The sequence below is a fragment of the Heteronotia binoei genome, chromosome 14 (genome assembly GCF_032191835.1).
Source record: "Heteronotia binoei isolate CCM8104 ecotype False Entrance Well chromosome 14, APGP_CSIRO_Hbin_v1, whole genome shotgun sequence".
In the NCBI taxonomy this organism is placed as follows: Eukaryota; Metazoa; Chordata; class Lepidosauria; order Squamata; family Gekkonidae; genus Heteronotia; species Heteronotia binoei.
The window spans coordinates 17,832,032-17,849,007 of record NC_083236.1 but is presented as its reverse complement, the minus strand read 5'-3'; the positions used below and the strand labels follow the sequence as shown (position 1 = coordinate 17,849,007).

The 16,976-nt window shown below is 54.3% G+C and overlaps 1 protein-coding gene across 3 annotated transcripts in view; it reads right to left on the bottom strand.

The window, feature by feature from the left end:
• The window catches only part of PCDH1 (protocadherin 1), a 121,860-nt gene extending 106,640 nt beyond the window's left edge, over positions 1-15,220 (bottom strand). For 2 of the 3 annotated variants that reach the window (XR_009556174.1, XM_060253579.1), the window contains exons 1-2: positions 15,095-15,220; positions 1,754-2,565 (exon numbers count right to left, since the gene is read on the bottom strand). Coding sequence is in view for 2 of the 3 variants with exons in the window: in XM_060253579.1 (XP_060109562.1) it covers positions 1,754-2,565; positions 15,095-15,158 (876 nt within the window). In the remaining variant the exon portion in view is untranslated. The remainder of the gene's footprint in view (positions 1-1,753; positions 2,566-15,094) is intronic. The other variant, XM_060253578.1, reaches the window with a different exon arrangement.
• Between the last annotated feature and the right edge of the window lie 1,756 nt (positions 15,221-16,976).

Below are 16,976 nucleotides of genomic sequence, written 5' to 3'. Positions count from 1 at the left end.
ACTGCAGCTTTACCACTCTGCGCCACGGGACTTTTCAAGGAAGGGAAGGGCGCCATTAAAGCCACGCTGAGAAAACTAAAGTTCCCCTGTGCAAGCACCAGTTGTTTCCAACTCTGGGGTGATGTTGCTTTCACAACATTTTCAGGGCAGACTTTTTACGGGGTGGTTTGCCATTGCCTTCCCCAGTCATCTACACTTTCTCCCCAGCAAGCTGGGTGCTCATTTTACCGACCTTGGAAGGATGGAAGGCTGAGTCAACCTCGAGCCAGCTATCTGAAAACCCAGCTTCCGCCGGGGATCGAACTCAGGTCATGAGCAGAGCTTAGGACTGCAGTACTGCAGCTTTAACACTCTGCGCCACGGGGCTCTATACTGACTATTATTAGTTGGCTGTTAATTGTTGATTATTTATTACCATTTTAATTGAAGGTCTGCATTCATTACAAGCTGCCTCAGAGCCTACCAGCTGAGTGCCCTGGAGGGTATATTTTTAAAAGCACTTGGCTTCTGCATGAAGGGACTTCTTTGTGGTGGCACTTGGCCTGAGATTTCCCACCTCTTTGGAGGCTGTGCAGTCTGACCAGGGCTGTATCGCATGATTCTTTTTCTAAGTGGGCAGGTTGGCCCTCAGTTCTGGTCTGCCAGTTCTAAGACTCCCAGTTCTAAGATTCCCACACTTTTCCCATTCCCATCTTAGAATCACAGAATCATAGTTGGAAGGGACCTCTAGGGTCATCTAGTCCAACCCCCTGCGCAATGCAGGAAATTCACAAATACCGCTGCCCCCCCCCAAAAAAATTCACAGGATCCGCATCGCTGTCAGATGGCCATCCGGCCTCTGTTTAAAAAACCTCCAAAGAAGGAGAACCCACCACCTCCTGAGGAAGCCTGTTCCACTGAGGAACCACTCTGTCAGGAAGTACTTGCTGATGTTGAGCTGGAAACTCTTTTGATTTAATTTCAACCCATTGGTTCTGGTCCTACCTTCTGGGACCACAGAAAACAATTCTGCACCATCCTCTATATCAGGGGTTCCCAACTCCCGGGCCGTGGACCGGTACCAGTCCGTGGCCTGTTAGCAACCGGACCGTGAGTTGTATAATTATTATATATTACAATGTAAAAAAATATTAGATTTATATCCCGCCCTCTGCTCCGAATCTCAGAGTGGTTTACAATCTCCTTTATTTTCCTCCCCTACAACAGACACCCTGTAAGGTAGGTGGGGCTGAGAGAGCTCTCCCAGAAGCTGCCCTTTCAAGGACAGCTCTGCCAGAGCCATGGCTGACCCAAGGCCATTCCAGCAGGTGCAAGTGGAGGAGTGGGGAATCAAACCCGGTTCTCCCAGATAAGAGTCCGCACACTTAACCACTACACCAAACTAATAGAAATAAAGTGCACTCTTGTATCATCCCAAAACCATTGTGCCCCCGACCCTGGTCTGTGAAAAAATTGCCCCTGGTGCCAAAAAGGTTGGGGACCGCTGCTCTATATGACAGCCCTTCAAGTACTTGAAGGTGGCGATCATATCGCCTCTCAACCGCCTCCTCTCCATCTTGCCGAATTGCACTGAGATTTATATATCTGAGAGGGCGCAACCCCCTCCCCCGGCACGAGAGCCGATCTCCCACTCGAGCAGCAACCCAAGGAGAGCCCCCCTTCCCCACTTTGCAAGCTGCTGAAGATCTGCACCGGGCCCGGCGGCGGGAGGCGCAGCCCTTCCTTTGACTCCCCCGCCCAAGCAGCGGCTCACCTGCAGCACGGAGTGGCCGATGGGGCTGTTCTCCGACAGCTCCGCTTCGTACAAGGGCTTCTCGAACTTGGGGGCGTTGTCGTTCATGTCCAGGATGGTGATGCGCAGCAGGGCGCTGCTCGCCCGAGGGGGGCTGCCCCCGTCCTGCACTTTGATGGTGAGGTCGTAGGACTCGGACTGCTCCCGGTCCAGGTTGCCCATGACGATCAGCTGCGGCTGCTTCTCGTCTTGGTCCTCGGCCACCTGCAAGCCAAAGAGCTTCTGGGAGTCCGAGCCGGGCATCAGCTCGTAGGAAGCCACCCCGTTGGCTCCGGTGTCCCGGTCCATGGCCAGCGGGATGGGGAAGAGCGTCCCGATGTTGGTGTTTTCGGGGATGGCCAGCGTGATGACGGGAGAGGCAAAGTTGGGGGTGTTGTCGTTGATATCCAGCACCTCTATCTGCCCCTCCAGCAGGCGGGGGCTGTTGCTCATCAGGTCTGTGATGGAAACTTCGAACTCTAGGAAACAGGGCTCCCCCGGAAAGAGCTGCTGGCACTCGCGCAGGCTCTCCCGGTCGATGGAGGTCTCGGTGGTGTAGATGTCGCCGGTCTTGCCGTCCACCCGCAGGTAGGGGGCCCCCACCTCCAGCTTATAGAGGTGCCCCATGTCCGGGAAGCCGTAGTCCGCTGCCAAGCTGCCGATGAGGGTGTTGGGCGGCTGCTCTTCCGGCACTTTGTAGACCACCCGCGTCCCGGAGCCCAGGTAGGGGAGCTGGAGGAAGAGCCACAGGCCCAGGCAGGAAGCCAGCTGCTGCATGGCGAACCGTGGCGGGGCTGGAAGGAAGCAGAGACAGGGAGGGCGTTACAGAGAACACAGCTCGCCGCCCTAATCTTTCTGCACGGCAGCAGGTTGGAGGCTCACGGCTACAGCTGCGGTCTTCCGCAACGCAGGCGGGCAGGCGCTTGCATGTGCCTCGCTGCCTCCTGGGAACAGGTGAACTGTTCTCAGCCTTGGAGTGCCTGAGTAATAACCCCAGCCCCGATACCAGACTGACCCCGCCTTCCTGTCACCGTACCAAGCTTCGCCTACCCGCTGCTCTGCACCTTAGTCATCCCAGGGAGGCTTGGAACCTTGGGCAGAAAGGCGAGGAGGGAGGCGTCGGCCTGCAAAGGACGTGCCAGTGACGGCAGCTCCTTCTCCCATCGCCACTGATCCAAGCACAAAGGGATGGGGGCTTTGCTTCACCCGGAAATACCTCTAACACAGCAATCCCCCAAAGAGCACGCTCACTTTCTTCCCACCCCTGAGGGCTGCCAGGTCTTATCTAACCATCAGCAGTGGGACAGTTTCCAGATGCAGGTTGGGAAATGCCTGGAGATTCGGGGATGGAGCCTGGGGAGGACAGGGAGCTCCGTGGGGCACAAGGCCCTAGAGCCCATCCTCCAAAGTAAGTTATTTTCTGATCTCTGTAGCCTGGAGACGAGCTGTAATTTCAGGGGATCCCCAGGTCCCACCTGGAGGCTGGCATCTCTACCACACACTGTACTGCACACATACACTCCTGTCAATCGTACACAACAATTAGACAGGGCCTATCATACATCCTACACAATACCACAACAGCCTTTCATACTGTGTATACCCCATAACTCGCATGACGCAGGTCTTAGCAATACTACAGAAGAACTGCAGATTTATACCCTGCCTTTCTCCTTGGATCAGAGACTCAGAGTGACCTACAATCTCCTTTTCCTTCCTCCCCCACAACAGACACCCTGTGAGGTGGGTGGAGCTGAGAGGGCTCTCACAGCAGCTGCCCTTTCAAGGACAGAGTCTCAGAGCGGCCTACAATCTCCCTTCCCTTCCTCCCCCACAACAGACACCCTGTGAGGTGGGTGGGACTGGAGAGGGCTCTCTTTCAAGGACAACCTCTGCCAGAGCTATGGCTGACCAAAGGCCATTCCAGCAGGTGCAAGTGGAGGAGTGGGGAATCAAATCTGGTTCTCCCTGATAAGAGTCCACACACTTAACCACTACACCAGTGGTCCCCAACCTTTGCGGCACTGGGGACCAGCAGGGTGAGGGCACCGAATTTGGCCCCGCCCCCCCATGGCCACGCAACCTCGCCGTCCCACCCCCCACTGTGCAGCCTCGCTGCCCGCCCCCACACAGCCCCTCCCGCAGCCTCGCCGCCTTTCCTGCGGCACCTCCAGCACCCTCCGGTTGTAACGATTTTAAGGCCAGGGAAGGGGCGAAGCGCCGCCTTCCACAGCTCTTTAAAGGCTGACAAACCCCGCCCCCCCCGCCAATCGGCAGCAAAAACCTTTGTAGCAGCAGCGGGCAACCCCGCCCTTGTCTCCTCCCCCCCATGCCCAGAAAGAAAGTGGAGAGGAGACAAGGGTGGTGGCACTTCTTCAGTGGGTTGCCCGCTGCTGCTACAAAGGTTTTCGCTGCCAATAGGCGGCGGGGGGGGGGGAGGGTTTGTCGGCCTTTAAAGAGCTGTGGAAGGTGGCACTTTGCCCCTTCCCTGGCCTAAAAATCGTAAAACCGGAGGGTGCTGGAGGTGCCGCGGGAGGGGCGGCGACGCTGTGGAAAGGGCAGCAAGGCTGTGTGGGGGCAGGGCCAGGCTGCAGGGCCAGGCTGTGGCCCAGTTGCCAACAGGCCACAGATCGGTAGTGGTCCGCAGCCCGGGGGTTGGGGACCCCTGCACTACACCAAACCAGCTCTCAAGTATATCAAGTAGCCACTTAATTACTAAAAGGCCCATCTGGGACAGAAATGGGGGAGTGTGGCACTGTGGCAGAATGACTAGGGGTTCCAACGGGGGGTGGGGGAGGGCACAGGGGCAGCTAGGCCAACCTAGCCCAAATACCGGGGGCTGTTCGCACCACTTGCCTCTAATTTCTATTCTACTCCACCGTCACTGGCTTCTGTTGCTTATTTCAGTTGGTTACATGGTTTGAGTTAGACGCCTTAGCCACCTTAAAGTCTCATGTGAGTAGGAAGGCAACCCACGAGTTTCCCAAACCACCAAACCAGGTTGCACTAATTCCCACAGGAGCAACAACATCGGCTATCACTCTTTAAAAGAGAGGCAGAGTTCGCACACAGTACACGGGGACTCCAGAAGGTGACAGGGAAAGCGACAGCAGCCAAGAGGAGGTCCCAGACCTAAAGCCAGCCACTTGTGGCAATCTTCCCTACCCCTTCAGAAAGGTCCTATGTAACTACCTGCTCCAGAGTCCTCTTATGCCTGGGGCTGCCAACCTCCAGGTGGTAACTGGAAATCTCCTGGGATTACAACTGATCTCCAAGTGACAGAGATCAGCTCACCTGGAGAAAATGGCTGCTTTAGAAGTTGAACCATATGACATCAAACCCCATCAAAATCTCTCCCCTCCCCAAACCTCACCTTCCTCAGGCCCCACCATCAAAATCTCCAGGTATTTCCCAACCTGGAGATGGCAACCCTAGTTCTTCTCCAAATTCCTCAAGATACCAGCCATCCTTCCTTCTGACCCTCATGCTGGTCCAGCCAGTTCTCCCCTGACAAAGATTGGAGTGGGGGTGGGGGGAAGAAATCATTCCGTTTTAATATTTCAGACACTGATACACTTTTGTCCACCAGTGGGATTCCCATTCTGGTTTACACACACCATTCAGGCTACACCATGTGGAAAGAGAAGAATCTGGATTAACTTTGGTTGACCAGATAGGCACTGCATCCCTGGCATAAACAATCTATAGCAGGGGTGGCCAACGGTAGCTCTCCGGATGTTTTTTTGCCTACAACTCCCATCAGCCCCAGCCAGCATGGCCAATGGATGGGGCTGATGGGAGTTGTAGGCAAAAAAACATCTGGAGAGCTACTGTTGGCCACCCCTGATCTATAGCATTTGCAAGGTGCTTTCGAGTGTTCCTCGGGTTTTGCCTATTATTTCAATAATCTTACCAACAATCTTGCAAAGTAGGTCAACATTACCACCCACAAATATGGCAGGGAGCTTGCTAAGTGAGTTTCATGGCGACTGCAACATTCAGACCAGTTCTCTTCCGGGCTTATGGCTGAGATAGGGGCAGTATGGGCAGAGACTGAACCCTGAAGTTATTGTTCGCATATCTGGCCACAGATCACCTGCTGAACCTATTCTACGGTTTAGAGGAGATATCAAATCTCCATCCATTTAGCCCTATGACATTCCCAGGAAGATCTTCTATTTAGCACAGTTCAGGCAACAGCAATTAGCCACCGCCTATCATTACCTGAACAAGATGGGAGGGCCTCAGTCCCCACAGCTCCCACCCCATAGACTGCTCAGTAATTAACGCCAACCACTTTGGGGACAAGCCACGCCCCAGAATCACAAACTACGGTTTGTTCTCTTTGCTCTAAACCAGGATTCTAAACCAGCTTGTGAGCCTGAAGTGGCGACAAACTGCAATTGCTCCCCCAAAGTGATTGTCTTTAATTGCTACAAAGGGAAGTCAAAGGGAGGGAGAGCAGCATGCCAGCCCCAAAGACCCCCCCCCCCTGCTAATTCATACAACCAATTTGGGAGTATTGTCGGAGCTGAAGCACAGCTCAGCCCAGAACCAGCGCTTCCAGGGCAAACCTCACAAACGAATTAGGTGGACTACAGCTAGGAAATACACGTCCTTTTGTGATTCACCTAGATTTACAGAAACACCAATTGGCAGAGGACTTTATTACCTTTTATGGCTATCCAGACCAAATGGCCAAGCCACACTGGATTACCATGTGATCAGTCTGGATACTTAATCAACAAACTGCTTGTATTTCAGCCCACAATACCCGATCCCCCCCACTGATGAAGTGTGCTTAGAAAGCACACAAAAGCTTACATTCTGAATAAAACTTGGTTGGTCTTAAAGGTGCCACCTGTCTCCTGCTTTGTTCACTCACAAACAAAAGCACTGCACAGAACTCTTGGTGCCGCTGTGCACGAGTGGTCATACAGCCAGTGGCTTCAGACTGAATTCTACTGCCTCAATTCCTCTCCTGTGCCTTCCTTCCCCCTTTCTAGCATGGGAGTGTCCCGGCAGCCGTGTCCTTCGGCACTCTTCCTTGCTCCATTTCACAGAGGAAGTTGTGGGAGCGAATCGAGAGCTGTGAAGTGACAGTTCAGTCAAATGGAATGCTATTTGCTAAATGAGCATACCACACCTCTTTGTGGACTGAGTAATTTTGACACCGACTACTGGGAAGTGCAAATTACCCGGCCTGGCTCAGCATATACTGTCCTCCACCACTGATACCTTCATAGCACAGCACATTTACTAACAGCTGAACGCTGGGGAAATCAGCGCCTCCCTGGCTAGGCGGGGACGCTCTTCCAGCAGTCACTAACCCCAGTAACACCCGCTTCCAAGACATGCGCTAATGAAATTAGAACACACTCCATGTCATGCAATATTGTCGGCTGCTAGCAACAGGCGACTGGTCTAGCCTGGTAGGGCTTCATAACATTAAGCAAACGTGTCAAGTCACAAACTTTACAAACTTAACAAAATCTATGCACTCGCTTGAATCAATTATTAAGGACTGTGGTCTATACTGCTGTGTTTAGCTTATTGTGAGTAGGAGTCTATTTCTGTAATCGCTGTACCGCTTAATCTGTCATGTGAATACTTCTGCTCTGCTTCGGTTGCTTCTAGTGGTTTCAGACTTCTAAAGTCCTAATGGGTTGGTTATTGAACATCCCTTTGTTATTTTTGCATTTTTAAGTGCAGGCATGTGTGCGTGCGAGTGAGGGCGTGTATGAACCCGGATGTCATGGTGACCTCTGGGGACTGACCCCTACTGGGGGTATGGATGATATTCAAAGAGGCGGCTGAATAGAGCCTGCTCCTGTCCTCCTGACTGCTGGTATTCCTTGGAGGTCTCCCATTCAAATACTAACCACAGTCAACCCTGCTTAGCTTCTGAGATCTGATGAGATCAGGCTTGTCTGGGCTATCCAGGGCAGGGTGAATGTCCTGTTTTTTGTGAATGTCCTCTTTCACTCTGTGTCACCTGCCTTGAGTGAGAAAGGCAGACTATAAATAAACAAAAATAGAGATGTGCGATTTTTCTGTAAAACTAACTACTCATGATCAAGATTGTTACGTGGAAATGGAGATGTTACTAATTTAAGATCACTTTTTGGAAAACTGAACCAAGTTTGAGTCCAGTCGCATCTTTAAGATCAACAAAGTTTAATTCTGGGAGTCAGCTTTTATGCGCATGCTCACTTCTTCAGATGCGTTCAGAAGAGTTCAGATCAGAAGAGTTCAGATTCAGGTACCTGGAGAAGTGTGCATGCACGCAAAGGCTTATATCCAGAATTAAACTTTGCTGGTCTTAAGAAGAAGATATTGGATTTATATCCCGCCCTCCACTCCGAAGAGTCTCAGAGCGGCTCACAATCTCCTTTCCCTTCCTCCCCCACAACGGACACCCTGTGAGGTAGATGAAGATATTGGATTTATATCCCGCCTTCCACTCCGAAGAGTCTCAGAGTGGCTCACAATCTCCTTTACCTTCCTCCCCCACAACAGACACCCTGTGAGGTGGGTGGGGCTGGAGAGGGCTCTCACAGCAGCTGCCCTTTCAAGGACAACCTCTGCCACAGCTATGGCTGACCCAAGGCCATGCTAGCAGGTGCAAGTGGAGGAGTGGGGAATCAAACCCAGTTTCCCCAGATAAGAGTCCGCACACTTAACCACTACACCAAACTGGCTCTCCAGTTAAAGATGCCACTGGACCCAAACTTTGTTCTGTTGCTGCAGACCAACATGCCTCGAATCTCTTTTTGAAAAACTGTCAGTGTAAAATAATGCCCACTTTAATAGAAGGGTATAACCCTTAAGAATATAGTCCAATACGTCCTCTGTTGTTGTTCATCACAGTACCAAAAAAGAGCTTCCAAAAACCCATCCAAGTCTGGCCACAGCTTAGACCCCTCAAAATGACTGATCTGCTATCACCAATTAAAACTGATTAATCTGTACATTCATTCATTCACTGCAATTGTTCATCACTCTCGTCTTACTAAATGATTATTTAACGCCAACTGGGAGCTGTCCCACGCGTAGCAGACCTCCAACATTTATTGAACTGGTTAGACCAGATAGCAAAAAACGCTCACAGGGAACTGTTTCCTGAGGGCTGCAGTCTTTTCTTTTTAAAAAACTACAAATACTTCCCAAATGTTCAAGTACTCTACACAAATAACTGCAATGTAAAACGAGATTGGGAGCCAACCACACTCCTCCACACCTTCACTGCCTACTGCACAGGGCCCTAATTCCTTGCATCCTCCCCCCAGCAGCCTTGATGCCATCCACACCCTCCCCCATGGCCTCCAAACAAAGTACATTCCTTCCTCAAAGGACATCCAGGCACCATCCTGTTTACATCCAGGCCACCGCCACTACCCAGCCTCAGCTTCTCCTCAGGCCCCCGACCCTCCCATGTGCTCACTTCCTGTTAGAACCAGCGACTCCCTTCCCTTCCCATCCCAATCACCTCTTGCCTCCCACTGGCCAGCTACTCCTTCTCTAAATACATCCACCTCACCTCTGGGGCTTAAAGTCAGAATTTGGAATGCTTGCCATAGCATGCCTCCATCTTGCACCAAGAGACACAACCAACAGGTGCAGGATGTGGGGTGGTGGTGGTGGTGACTGTCGCAGGTTGTGGAATCTGGGTGCAGCAGAACAGGAACCAGGCCTGACCCCCATGGGTAGGACCTGCCAGCCGCGTGTCAGGAAATACCTGGATATTTGAGGGGTGGAGCCTGGGGAGGTGGGGTTGGGGGAGGGATCTCAGCATGGTACGATGGCATGGACTCCACCCTCCAAAGCAGCCATTTTCTCCAGGGGAACTGATTTCTACAGTCTGGAGATCAGTTGTAATAGCAGGAGATCCTCAGGCCCCACCTGGAGGTTGGCAGCCCTACCCATGGTGTGCGGGGACCCTCCTGGTGGACTGTGCCTGTGCGAAGGAGTGGGAGAAGGGATGCTACTCAGCTGTTCTGCCTCAGGCACTTGGATCAGGGTTTGTTCCGGCAATCCAGTCCCTCCAGCACTTCCCTCTCTCCTAGAAGACAAGAGCTGCCTGGGGCAACTGAGGGAAATGATGCGAAACATATGCCCCACAAGTGTATCAAGGAAGCTGCCCACGTGTTTATGTTCTCTGACCCCCTCAATAGAAACAAAGGCCATTTTGCAAATACTGGAAATTTAAGAGCGGCTTGTGATTTCCTACATTTGCAAACGGAGCAAAGAAAGCCATGCTGGCCAGGACAGATCTTCCACATCCAAATGGATCTCTTCCAGTTTTCGTTCCCCACCCCCCCATCTCAGCTCAGCCCGTTCCTCTGTTCCATTTGTCATTCTTTGAGATGAGTCACACAGCTTCTGCTAGGCTCAGGGACACCACACAGAGTCTTTTTAAAAAGGGACACACCGCACATCACAGGCTAGGAGCACTGAACCTCCACATCTATTGTTCCACACCACAGACTCTCTACAAAGTCTTCTCTCCTGGCACACGATGCCCAACTCTTCAGCCTTCTAACTTGCCCTGAAAATGGAGGACCGGGAGATATTACATTATCCCTCACATGGGTTGTTCACAGGGGTCCCTAAAGAGAACGCGTTTTATTGATCCTGAGCTCACCAGAGGGTTCACTTTTCAAATTCAGTCTTATTTATGAAAGATTTATTTATACCACACCTTTTCTCAAACTCAAGGCACATATTTTTATTTTCTTAGTTCTTTAAAACATTTCTTATCTGCCTTTCTGCTCTGCAGAACTCAAGGCGGCCTGCAACGGTAAATACAATAATTATAAAAAAAAAAATACATAAAAGTCGGTGATTTAAAATATCAGTCAAGACTGCCAATAAATAAAAGCTAAATTAGTCAAATGTGCAATTGCCAACAATACTGTTTTCAATACTTTTTTTTGTCAACAATACTGGACTGATCAAACATTCGGGATACTTATTTCTCTCCATGTCACTATTTGGTCCAGTGACCACCAAGCCTGGCTTCTGAAAAGTTCTGGATTCTTTTAAGAAAGCATGCAGAGGACTGAGCCATAAGCCTACTTTCTGTCCTAAGAGTCATAATATTTCTGCCATAAGCTATCTCACTTTGTTCCCTTGAATATATACAGGCTGTAGAGAGAGCCAATCAGAAATCCGCCTCTCTCTATACTTCTGCAATTGATGGCACGTTGACTGCTTCCCCAAAAGGTATCAGATTAGACCCCTAGGTTGTATAAAGTTGCAAACTTTAGCATGTCATTCTAATTGTTATAGCATCTTGTTAGCATGCATGCTTGTTCACAGCACAGCAGATTAATGGTTTGAATCGCCTTGGTTTAAATCAATCCAACCTGATTGTGAAGGCTATTATATTCTGAACTGGGTAAGAATTCGAGTATGTCAGTTTTCTATAAACGACAGAGGTAATATCCCAGTGGACTGGTGAGAGGAGAGTGAACAGCAGAGAAGATAAGCAGAACGGGGAAGGGGATGGAACATAGAAGGGATTTGTGAATCAGTGATAGGAAGGAATCTCTCAACAGATGTTCTCCAACCCAACGTTTAGCAGCACACAGAAATACTCTGCAATTAGTATCTGATACTTCAAAACTAGGCCAGTTGGGGAAAAGAACCCTCAGTTAAGTGCAGAGTTCAGCTTACCAACAGTTCAAAATCCAGAACACAAAAATTCTCAACAGCTTGCACAGTAGCAGAATATTCTGTCCTAAAAGGAATGCGTATCACTGCCAACTCAGAGCCTATCCGCTCTATTCATCTGATAGTAAGACACCTCACAAACATTCCTTTTGAGAATTTATGGGATGGAAACATAATTTTATTACCATGTGCACAATCAGATGTTAACTGCATTGTGTAACCACAGGGAACCACAATACGAGGGAGTCTGGGATGGTGGCCTTAGATGGCAGCTTCACAGCATGCAAGGAGAACTCCATTCGTGGTGGGTCAGGGCCCAGGGTGATGACTAAGACGGAGTCACCATTTGAACTTTCTGCCACATCTTGGATTACCTCCGAAGGGATGGAGTGAGCCAATCCAGCTCTTCTCTTTTCTAGGAAATTTACACAAGCTAGCCTAGCCTTGATACATCCAAAAGATAAGCCCAATCAGATCTTTCGAAAAATGACTCATGTCTTCTTCACTGTGACAGCCAATACAGAATACGCGGCCAGGTTTTCCATCTCTTCATGTCTGACAGTTCAGTGATGGCAAAATAAATTCAAGCTTCTAAGAATGTATCCACCCGGTGATCAGTTATGGACGGCACCAGCTCCATCCATAACCACCAGTGAAGCATCGTTATTGGTTCCGGCATTTGCCCATGAAATATGCACTGGTCCTCATCCCGAGAGCACATGCATGCATACAACTCCCACTGCCATGCGTTATCCCTCTGCTGTTGATGCACATAAATCCTTTTCATGCCCGAGCCTCTGAAGTAGCCCTATAGATGCTCAGCGATACACCACCACAATGTAAACTTCCACGCTGAGGATCACTTCCCGCTTCACTACAGTATGTGTGGTCTTAGAGAAGCCATGTTTTATCGGGGGGGGGGGGGGGGAAGAGACCAATATCAAGAACTACAGATCAGCAATCCAGTGTGACACCATGTCAACACCCACTTCAATAATGCTATGAAAACAGTGCTGCCTCTATGCAGTCACGCATATCTATGAATCTCTTTGCCTTGTAGGCCCTGTCGCAGTTTGTCTGAAGACAGACTTTTTTTCCAAAGGCCGGCCTGCCTGCGGAGTCTTGGAGGGCCTGCACAAGATTAGCCCTTTCGAAAATAAGGGAAGAAAGCATAAATCTCCTCCTTCCCTCTTCAAACTGGTTTTAAGGGACCGTGCTCCAACTCTGATCAATCGAAACACATTAGCACACGCAAAAGCATGCAAAATGCTTCAGGTCTCCCAGCTCCAATTCCTGATTATCGCCACAAGCCATTCCGCCTGCAGGGGTGTGCCAGCCACACACCGCACATTAATTTTGAATCGCATCTGTGATAAAAGATCTGCCTTCAGATGTCATGGACAGCAGTGTGGATTTCTCAAGAGCTGCATATTCTGGAATGCCTCGGGATCACCAGCAGCCAGCAATGGCTTCCCAATGTCCAGTTCCCCCTGCCAAAGCACAGAAGGTGCTAGAAATCTAGAACGATGCATCGACCAAAAGCATCATGCAGCATCCCCAGGAAACATCTGAGGCTAACAAGCTCTCTGGATTACCCATACACACAACTAGGAGCAACAGGAAACTGAAATGAGAACTGGGGGAGATTTGATGGTGCGGCTCCCTACCAGAGCAACTGCCCAGTTTGCACAGTGACAGGGGAGCTGAACGACAGAACGGAGGTATTGCAAATGCGTTGGAATGAGAGTCTGTTTTGTTTTTTAGCCTCATCAGAGGTTACATAAAGGCTTCTTACAGTGCAATCCTAAGAACACTTTACTGTCCATAAGCCCCATTGAATGGACTTGAGTGGGATGAAGAGCACCGCTGAGGAATGCTCTCTCAGCATGAAATGCACGGTGCTAGCTCTGGGAAAAGCAGAAAGTGCCGGCTGTGGAGCAGATCTGCTAAAAGGCTGGGAACTTAGGAGCGACCACAAATGGAGAGAGGAAAAGCAAACCTGTGCATCTGCCTCTCCGTCCAGATCCTATAATCATCAGCTCCAAAAAGGGCTTCGCAAAGACCCCACCCCAGCAGATCCTGGTATTACTATTATCTCCAAGCCTCCAATGGGCAGAGTTTGGAGGCAATGACCAAAATGACACCGGGCTTGTCTTCCACACAACACTCAAGCAATATGCTTTCTCTCCTAACACAGACCTGATCCATCCTTCACTCACGGCTACGGCCCCAAGGGTCCTATTCCCACAGGTAGACTCACGCACCATACATGGTGTGCATTCGCTTCTCTCCCAGGGTTATCCCAGGGCAAGCGACATCCCCACACCTTGCCTTTCTTCCTGGCTGCCCACACATCACGTTGCGCACACACCTCTTCCAGGGAGACTTCGCCGACAACGTGCAACAAACCAGCGTTCTCGCCAAAGAGCCATGCCCGTGCGGCAAACGAAGTTCACGGCCAACCCCATGCAAGCGCACCCCTGACCCATCTCCCACGTCCCCGCCTCCTCCTTTCACGCTCCCCCGCGCAGGCCCCCCAGACTCACCGCGGTCCATTTCTCTACCGCACCTCCCCTACCGAAGACCGGCCACAAGATCCCGGGCGCTTCCCTTCGGCTTCCTTCGGTGGCCTCCCCTGCACTTGCTCGGGGCGCATGTCCAGGAGAGGCCCGGGGCCATCCAAAGGCGCCACGGAGGGGGGCGCCGGTGCCTCTCTTCCCCAGGAGCAAAGCCCCAGCCCGGGAGAGCGGCGCCGGGGAGAGGCCTGCAGCTCGCCCTCGGCCACCCCGTCCGGCAGGCTCCGGGAAGAGCCGGCGCTCTCGCACTCCTCGCTCCCCAGCGCAGCTCTTCACGCTAGAAGCCCCAGCCGGGCACGCGGGCGCGCACCCCCCCGCGCGCGCTCTCTCGCTCTCTCTCTCTCTCGCTCTCACACACGCACACGTCGCTGCCGAGGCTCGCGCGGCTCTGCCCCCCTCGCCGTTCACTCGCACTCGCCAAATCTTGCTCGCCTCCCCCTCCCCCCCCCCGAGGACGTCCAGCGGCTTTGCACAGCCCCAGCTGCCCGCCGAGGTCCCCAAGCCGACGCCCAGCCCCCCCCCCCTCCGCGCCTCGATCCGCAGGGCTTCCCGGGTAGCGGCGGGACTTCGGGGGGGGGGGACACAAGCGACGGGGCGCTCCTGCCTTCCCGCCCCGGCGCCCAACAAGTGGCGACAACCTGCCCGGGGGGGGCGGAGGGGAGGGAGGATGGAAAGCGAGACCCCCCCCCCCGGATTTCCCTAAGCGCGGATTGACTGGGGGGGGGGGTCTGTTGAGCAGCGACCCTCGCAGGGCGCGCCTCGGAGCGGCCGCTCAGGCACCCCCTCGCCAAACCCCGCCGCCGGCCAACGGGGGACCGGGCAGGCGCTGCCGGCGGCGACTCCGAGCTGCCTTTCTGCGGGCTGCAGGAGAGCAGCCCGAGGAAGCGAGCAGGAGGAGAGAGAGCCCGGCCGCCAGGCGAGCTGCAGCCGGGAGCGAAGGCGAGCAGCCTTCCTCGCTCGCCAACCCCTCCGCTCCGCCGCGCCTCCCTCTCGCCCCAGGCTGGGCTCCCGCATTCCGACGCACCCCGACCTCCCTCCCTCCCCCGCTCCCGCTCGCTCGCCGCCTCCTTACTTAACGGGAGCCATCCCGGAGGCGCCGGGGACTTGCTCCCGGCGCGCCGCTCCTCGGCGGGCATCTTCTCCTCCAGCGGCGCCGGGACCAGCTTCCCCCTGGCGGGCGGGCGGCTGCAGCGAGCAGGAAGGCAGGGCGCTGGGGCGGCAGAGCGCGCGGGGTGCGAGCCGGAGCTCGTCTCTCGGCGTGTGTGAGGCGAAGGCTGTGCAGAGGCAGCGCAGCCCAGGGATGCCCCCCCTCCCCTCCCCTCCCCTCCGCCCGCCCCGCCCGCCCGCCTGCCTCCGCCTCTCTCGCGCCGCCGCCGCCGCTGCCCGAGGAGAGGTGGAGCTCCGGCGCCTTATCAGATCCTGCGGGCAGCCGAAGCGGGCAGCGCGGGCTCTCTCTGCAGCCGCCTCGGCCCCAAGACCTTCCCGGGGACTGCCGGCTACGAGGATGCTGCCGCGGCGAGAGGCGCCCGGCGGCCCGCAACGGCCCGGCGAAGAGAGGCCGCCCGCCTGCTCGCCATCTCCCGGTGCCGGGCTCGCCGGGCCGCGCCTGCCTCAGTCCGTCCCCGGGGTCGCTCCCTCCCTGGCCCGGGCTGCTGCTGCTGCTCCCGCTCCCCTGCCGTGGCGAGCTTCAGGCAGCAGCAGCCACGAGGTCGCGCGCTCGCGCCCAGCGGCGGGCAGGCAGGCGGGGCCCCGTTCGTTGCTCCCCGCTCGGCGCTGCTGCCGGCCCCCCCGGGCGCCTGACGCCGCCGCTAGGGGCGAGCGAACCCCGCTCCCCGAGCCCGCCGCCTCGCTTGCGCCCTCTCGGCGTCCGGGGCTCGCCCGCCCTGACCTTCGCCAGCCAGCCAGCCAGCCGGGGCCAAGGCCTGCGCCCTCCCCCGGACTTCGTGCCCAGGCCCGGCTCTTCCCTCTCGGGCTGCAGCAGCCGGCCGGGGCTCCCTTTCGGGGGAGTCGCCTGTTCATGCACTGGGCCTTGGAGGAGAGCCGGCCTCGCCCGTTCCCCGAGCCCTTTGAGGCGCCGGCTGTCCTGCTGGGCGAGCCGGTTTCAGAGCTTTGGCCAAGCTCCGGGCGCTCTTGAACATGCAGCCGGGCGCTCGCGGGAGGTGACTGGCCGGGCTGGCTGGATTCCCGGGCCGTGATGGCGCGCAGGAACTCCCGGGGCGAGCAGGCCGCGTTCCCTGGGCAGCCAAGCTCCGGGATCTCTTGCGATGTTGGCTTTGCGGTCCGCGCTCCGGATGGGTGGGGGGGGGAGAAGATCTGGAGGGCGCCTTGCAGGCTCGGGGTGACTCCGGGGGCAGGATTGGGTCACGACCCGCCCCGGGAAAAATCCCCGCTGCCTCTTCTTTCCCTGCAGCCCAAGAAGCCTCGCTTGCGCCTTCCACCTGTTACGCAGCGCGGCCCCCTCTCTCCCTTCCCTTCCCTTCCCAGCCCGGCTCCGCTCGCCTTCCATAACCCGGTGCTCCATCTAGAGGCTGCTTTGTCTTCCCGGGCAGTGGCTGGCCGGATGCCAAAGGAGGCAGCCAGCGCCAAACTCCAAAGACTTCGCGTTTGCTGAAGCCAGAACAGCGGCTGCTGCTCCCTTTTGTTGCTCCAGGCGGATCCACCACGGCTTTTCTCCGTGGCCTCGGGAGCTTTTTTCCTTGGCTTTTGTTTCATTTCATCTGACATCACACCCCAAATCTGAAATTTGCCTTTCCACAATTCAGCACAGAATACTTCCTTTTTCCTGGGGGGGGGGGGAGGTGAGGGAGCCCCGCTTCTTGGGGACTCGCTTTTTCTGGATTTGAATGGGACTTTTCACTGGCTTAGGGCTAGGCTGTCTAGGTATACCACACCTTCCCCGCTGCCGCTGCAAATGGGAGTGAGGCGGAAGGGCCCGCAAGCCCAGTCTCACTTGA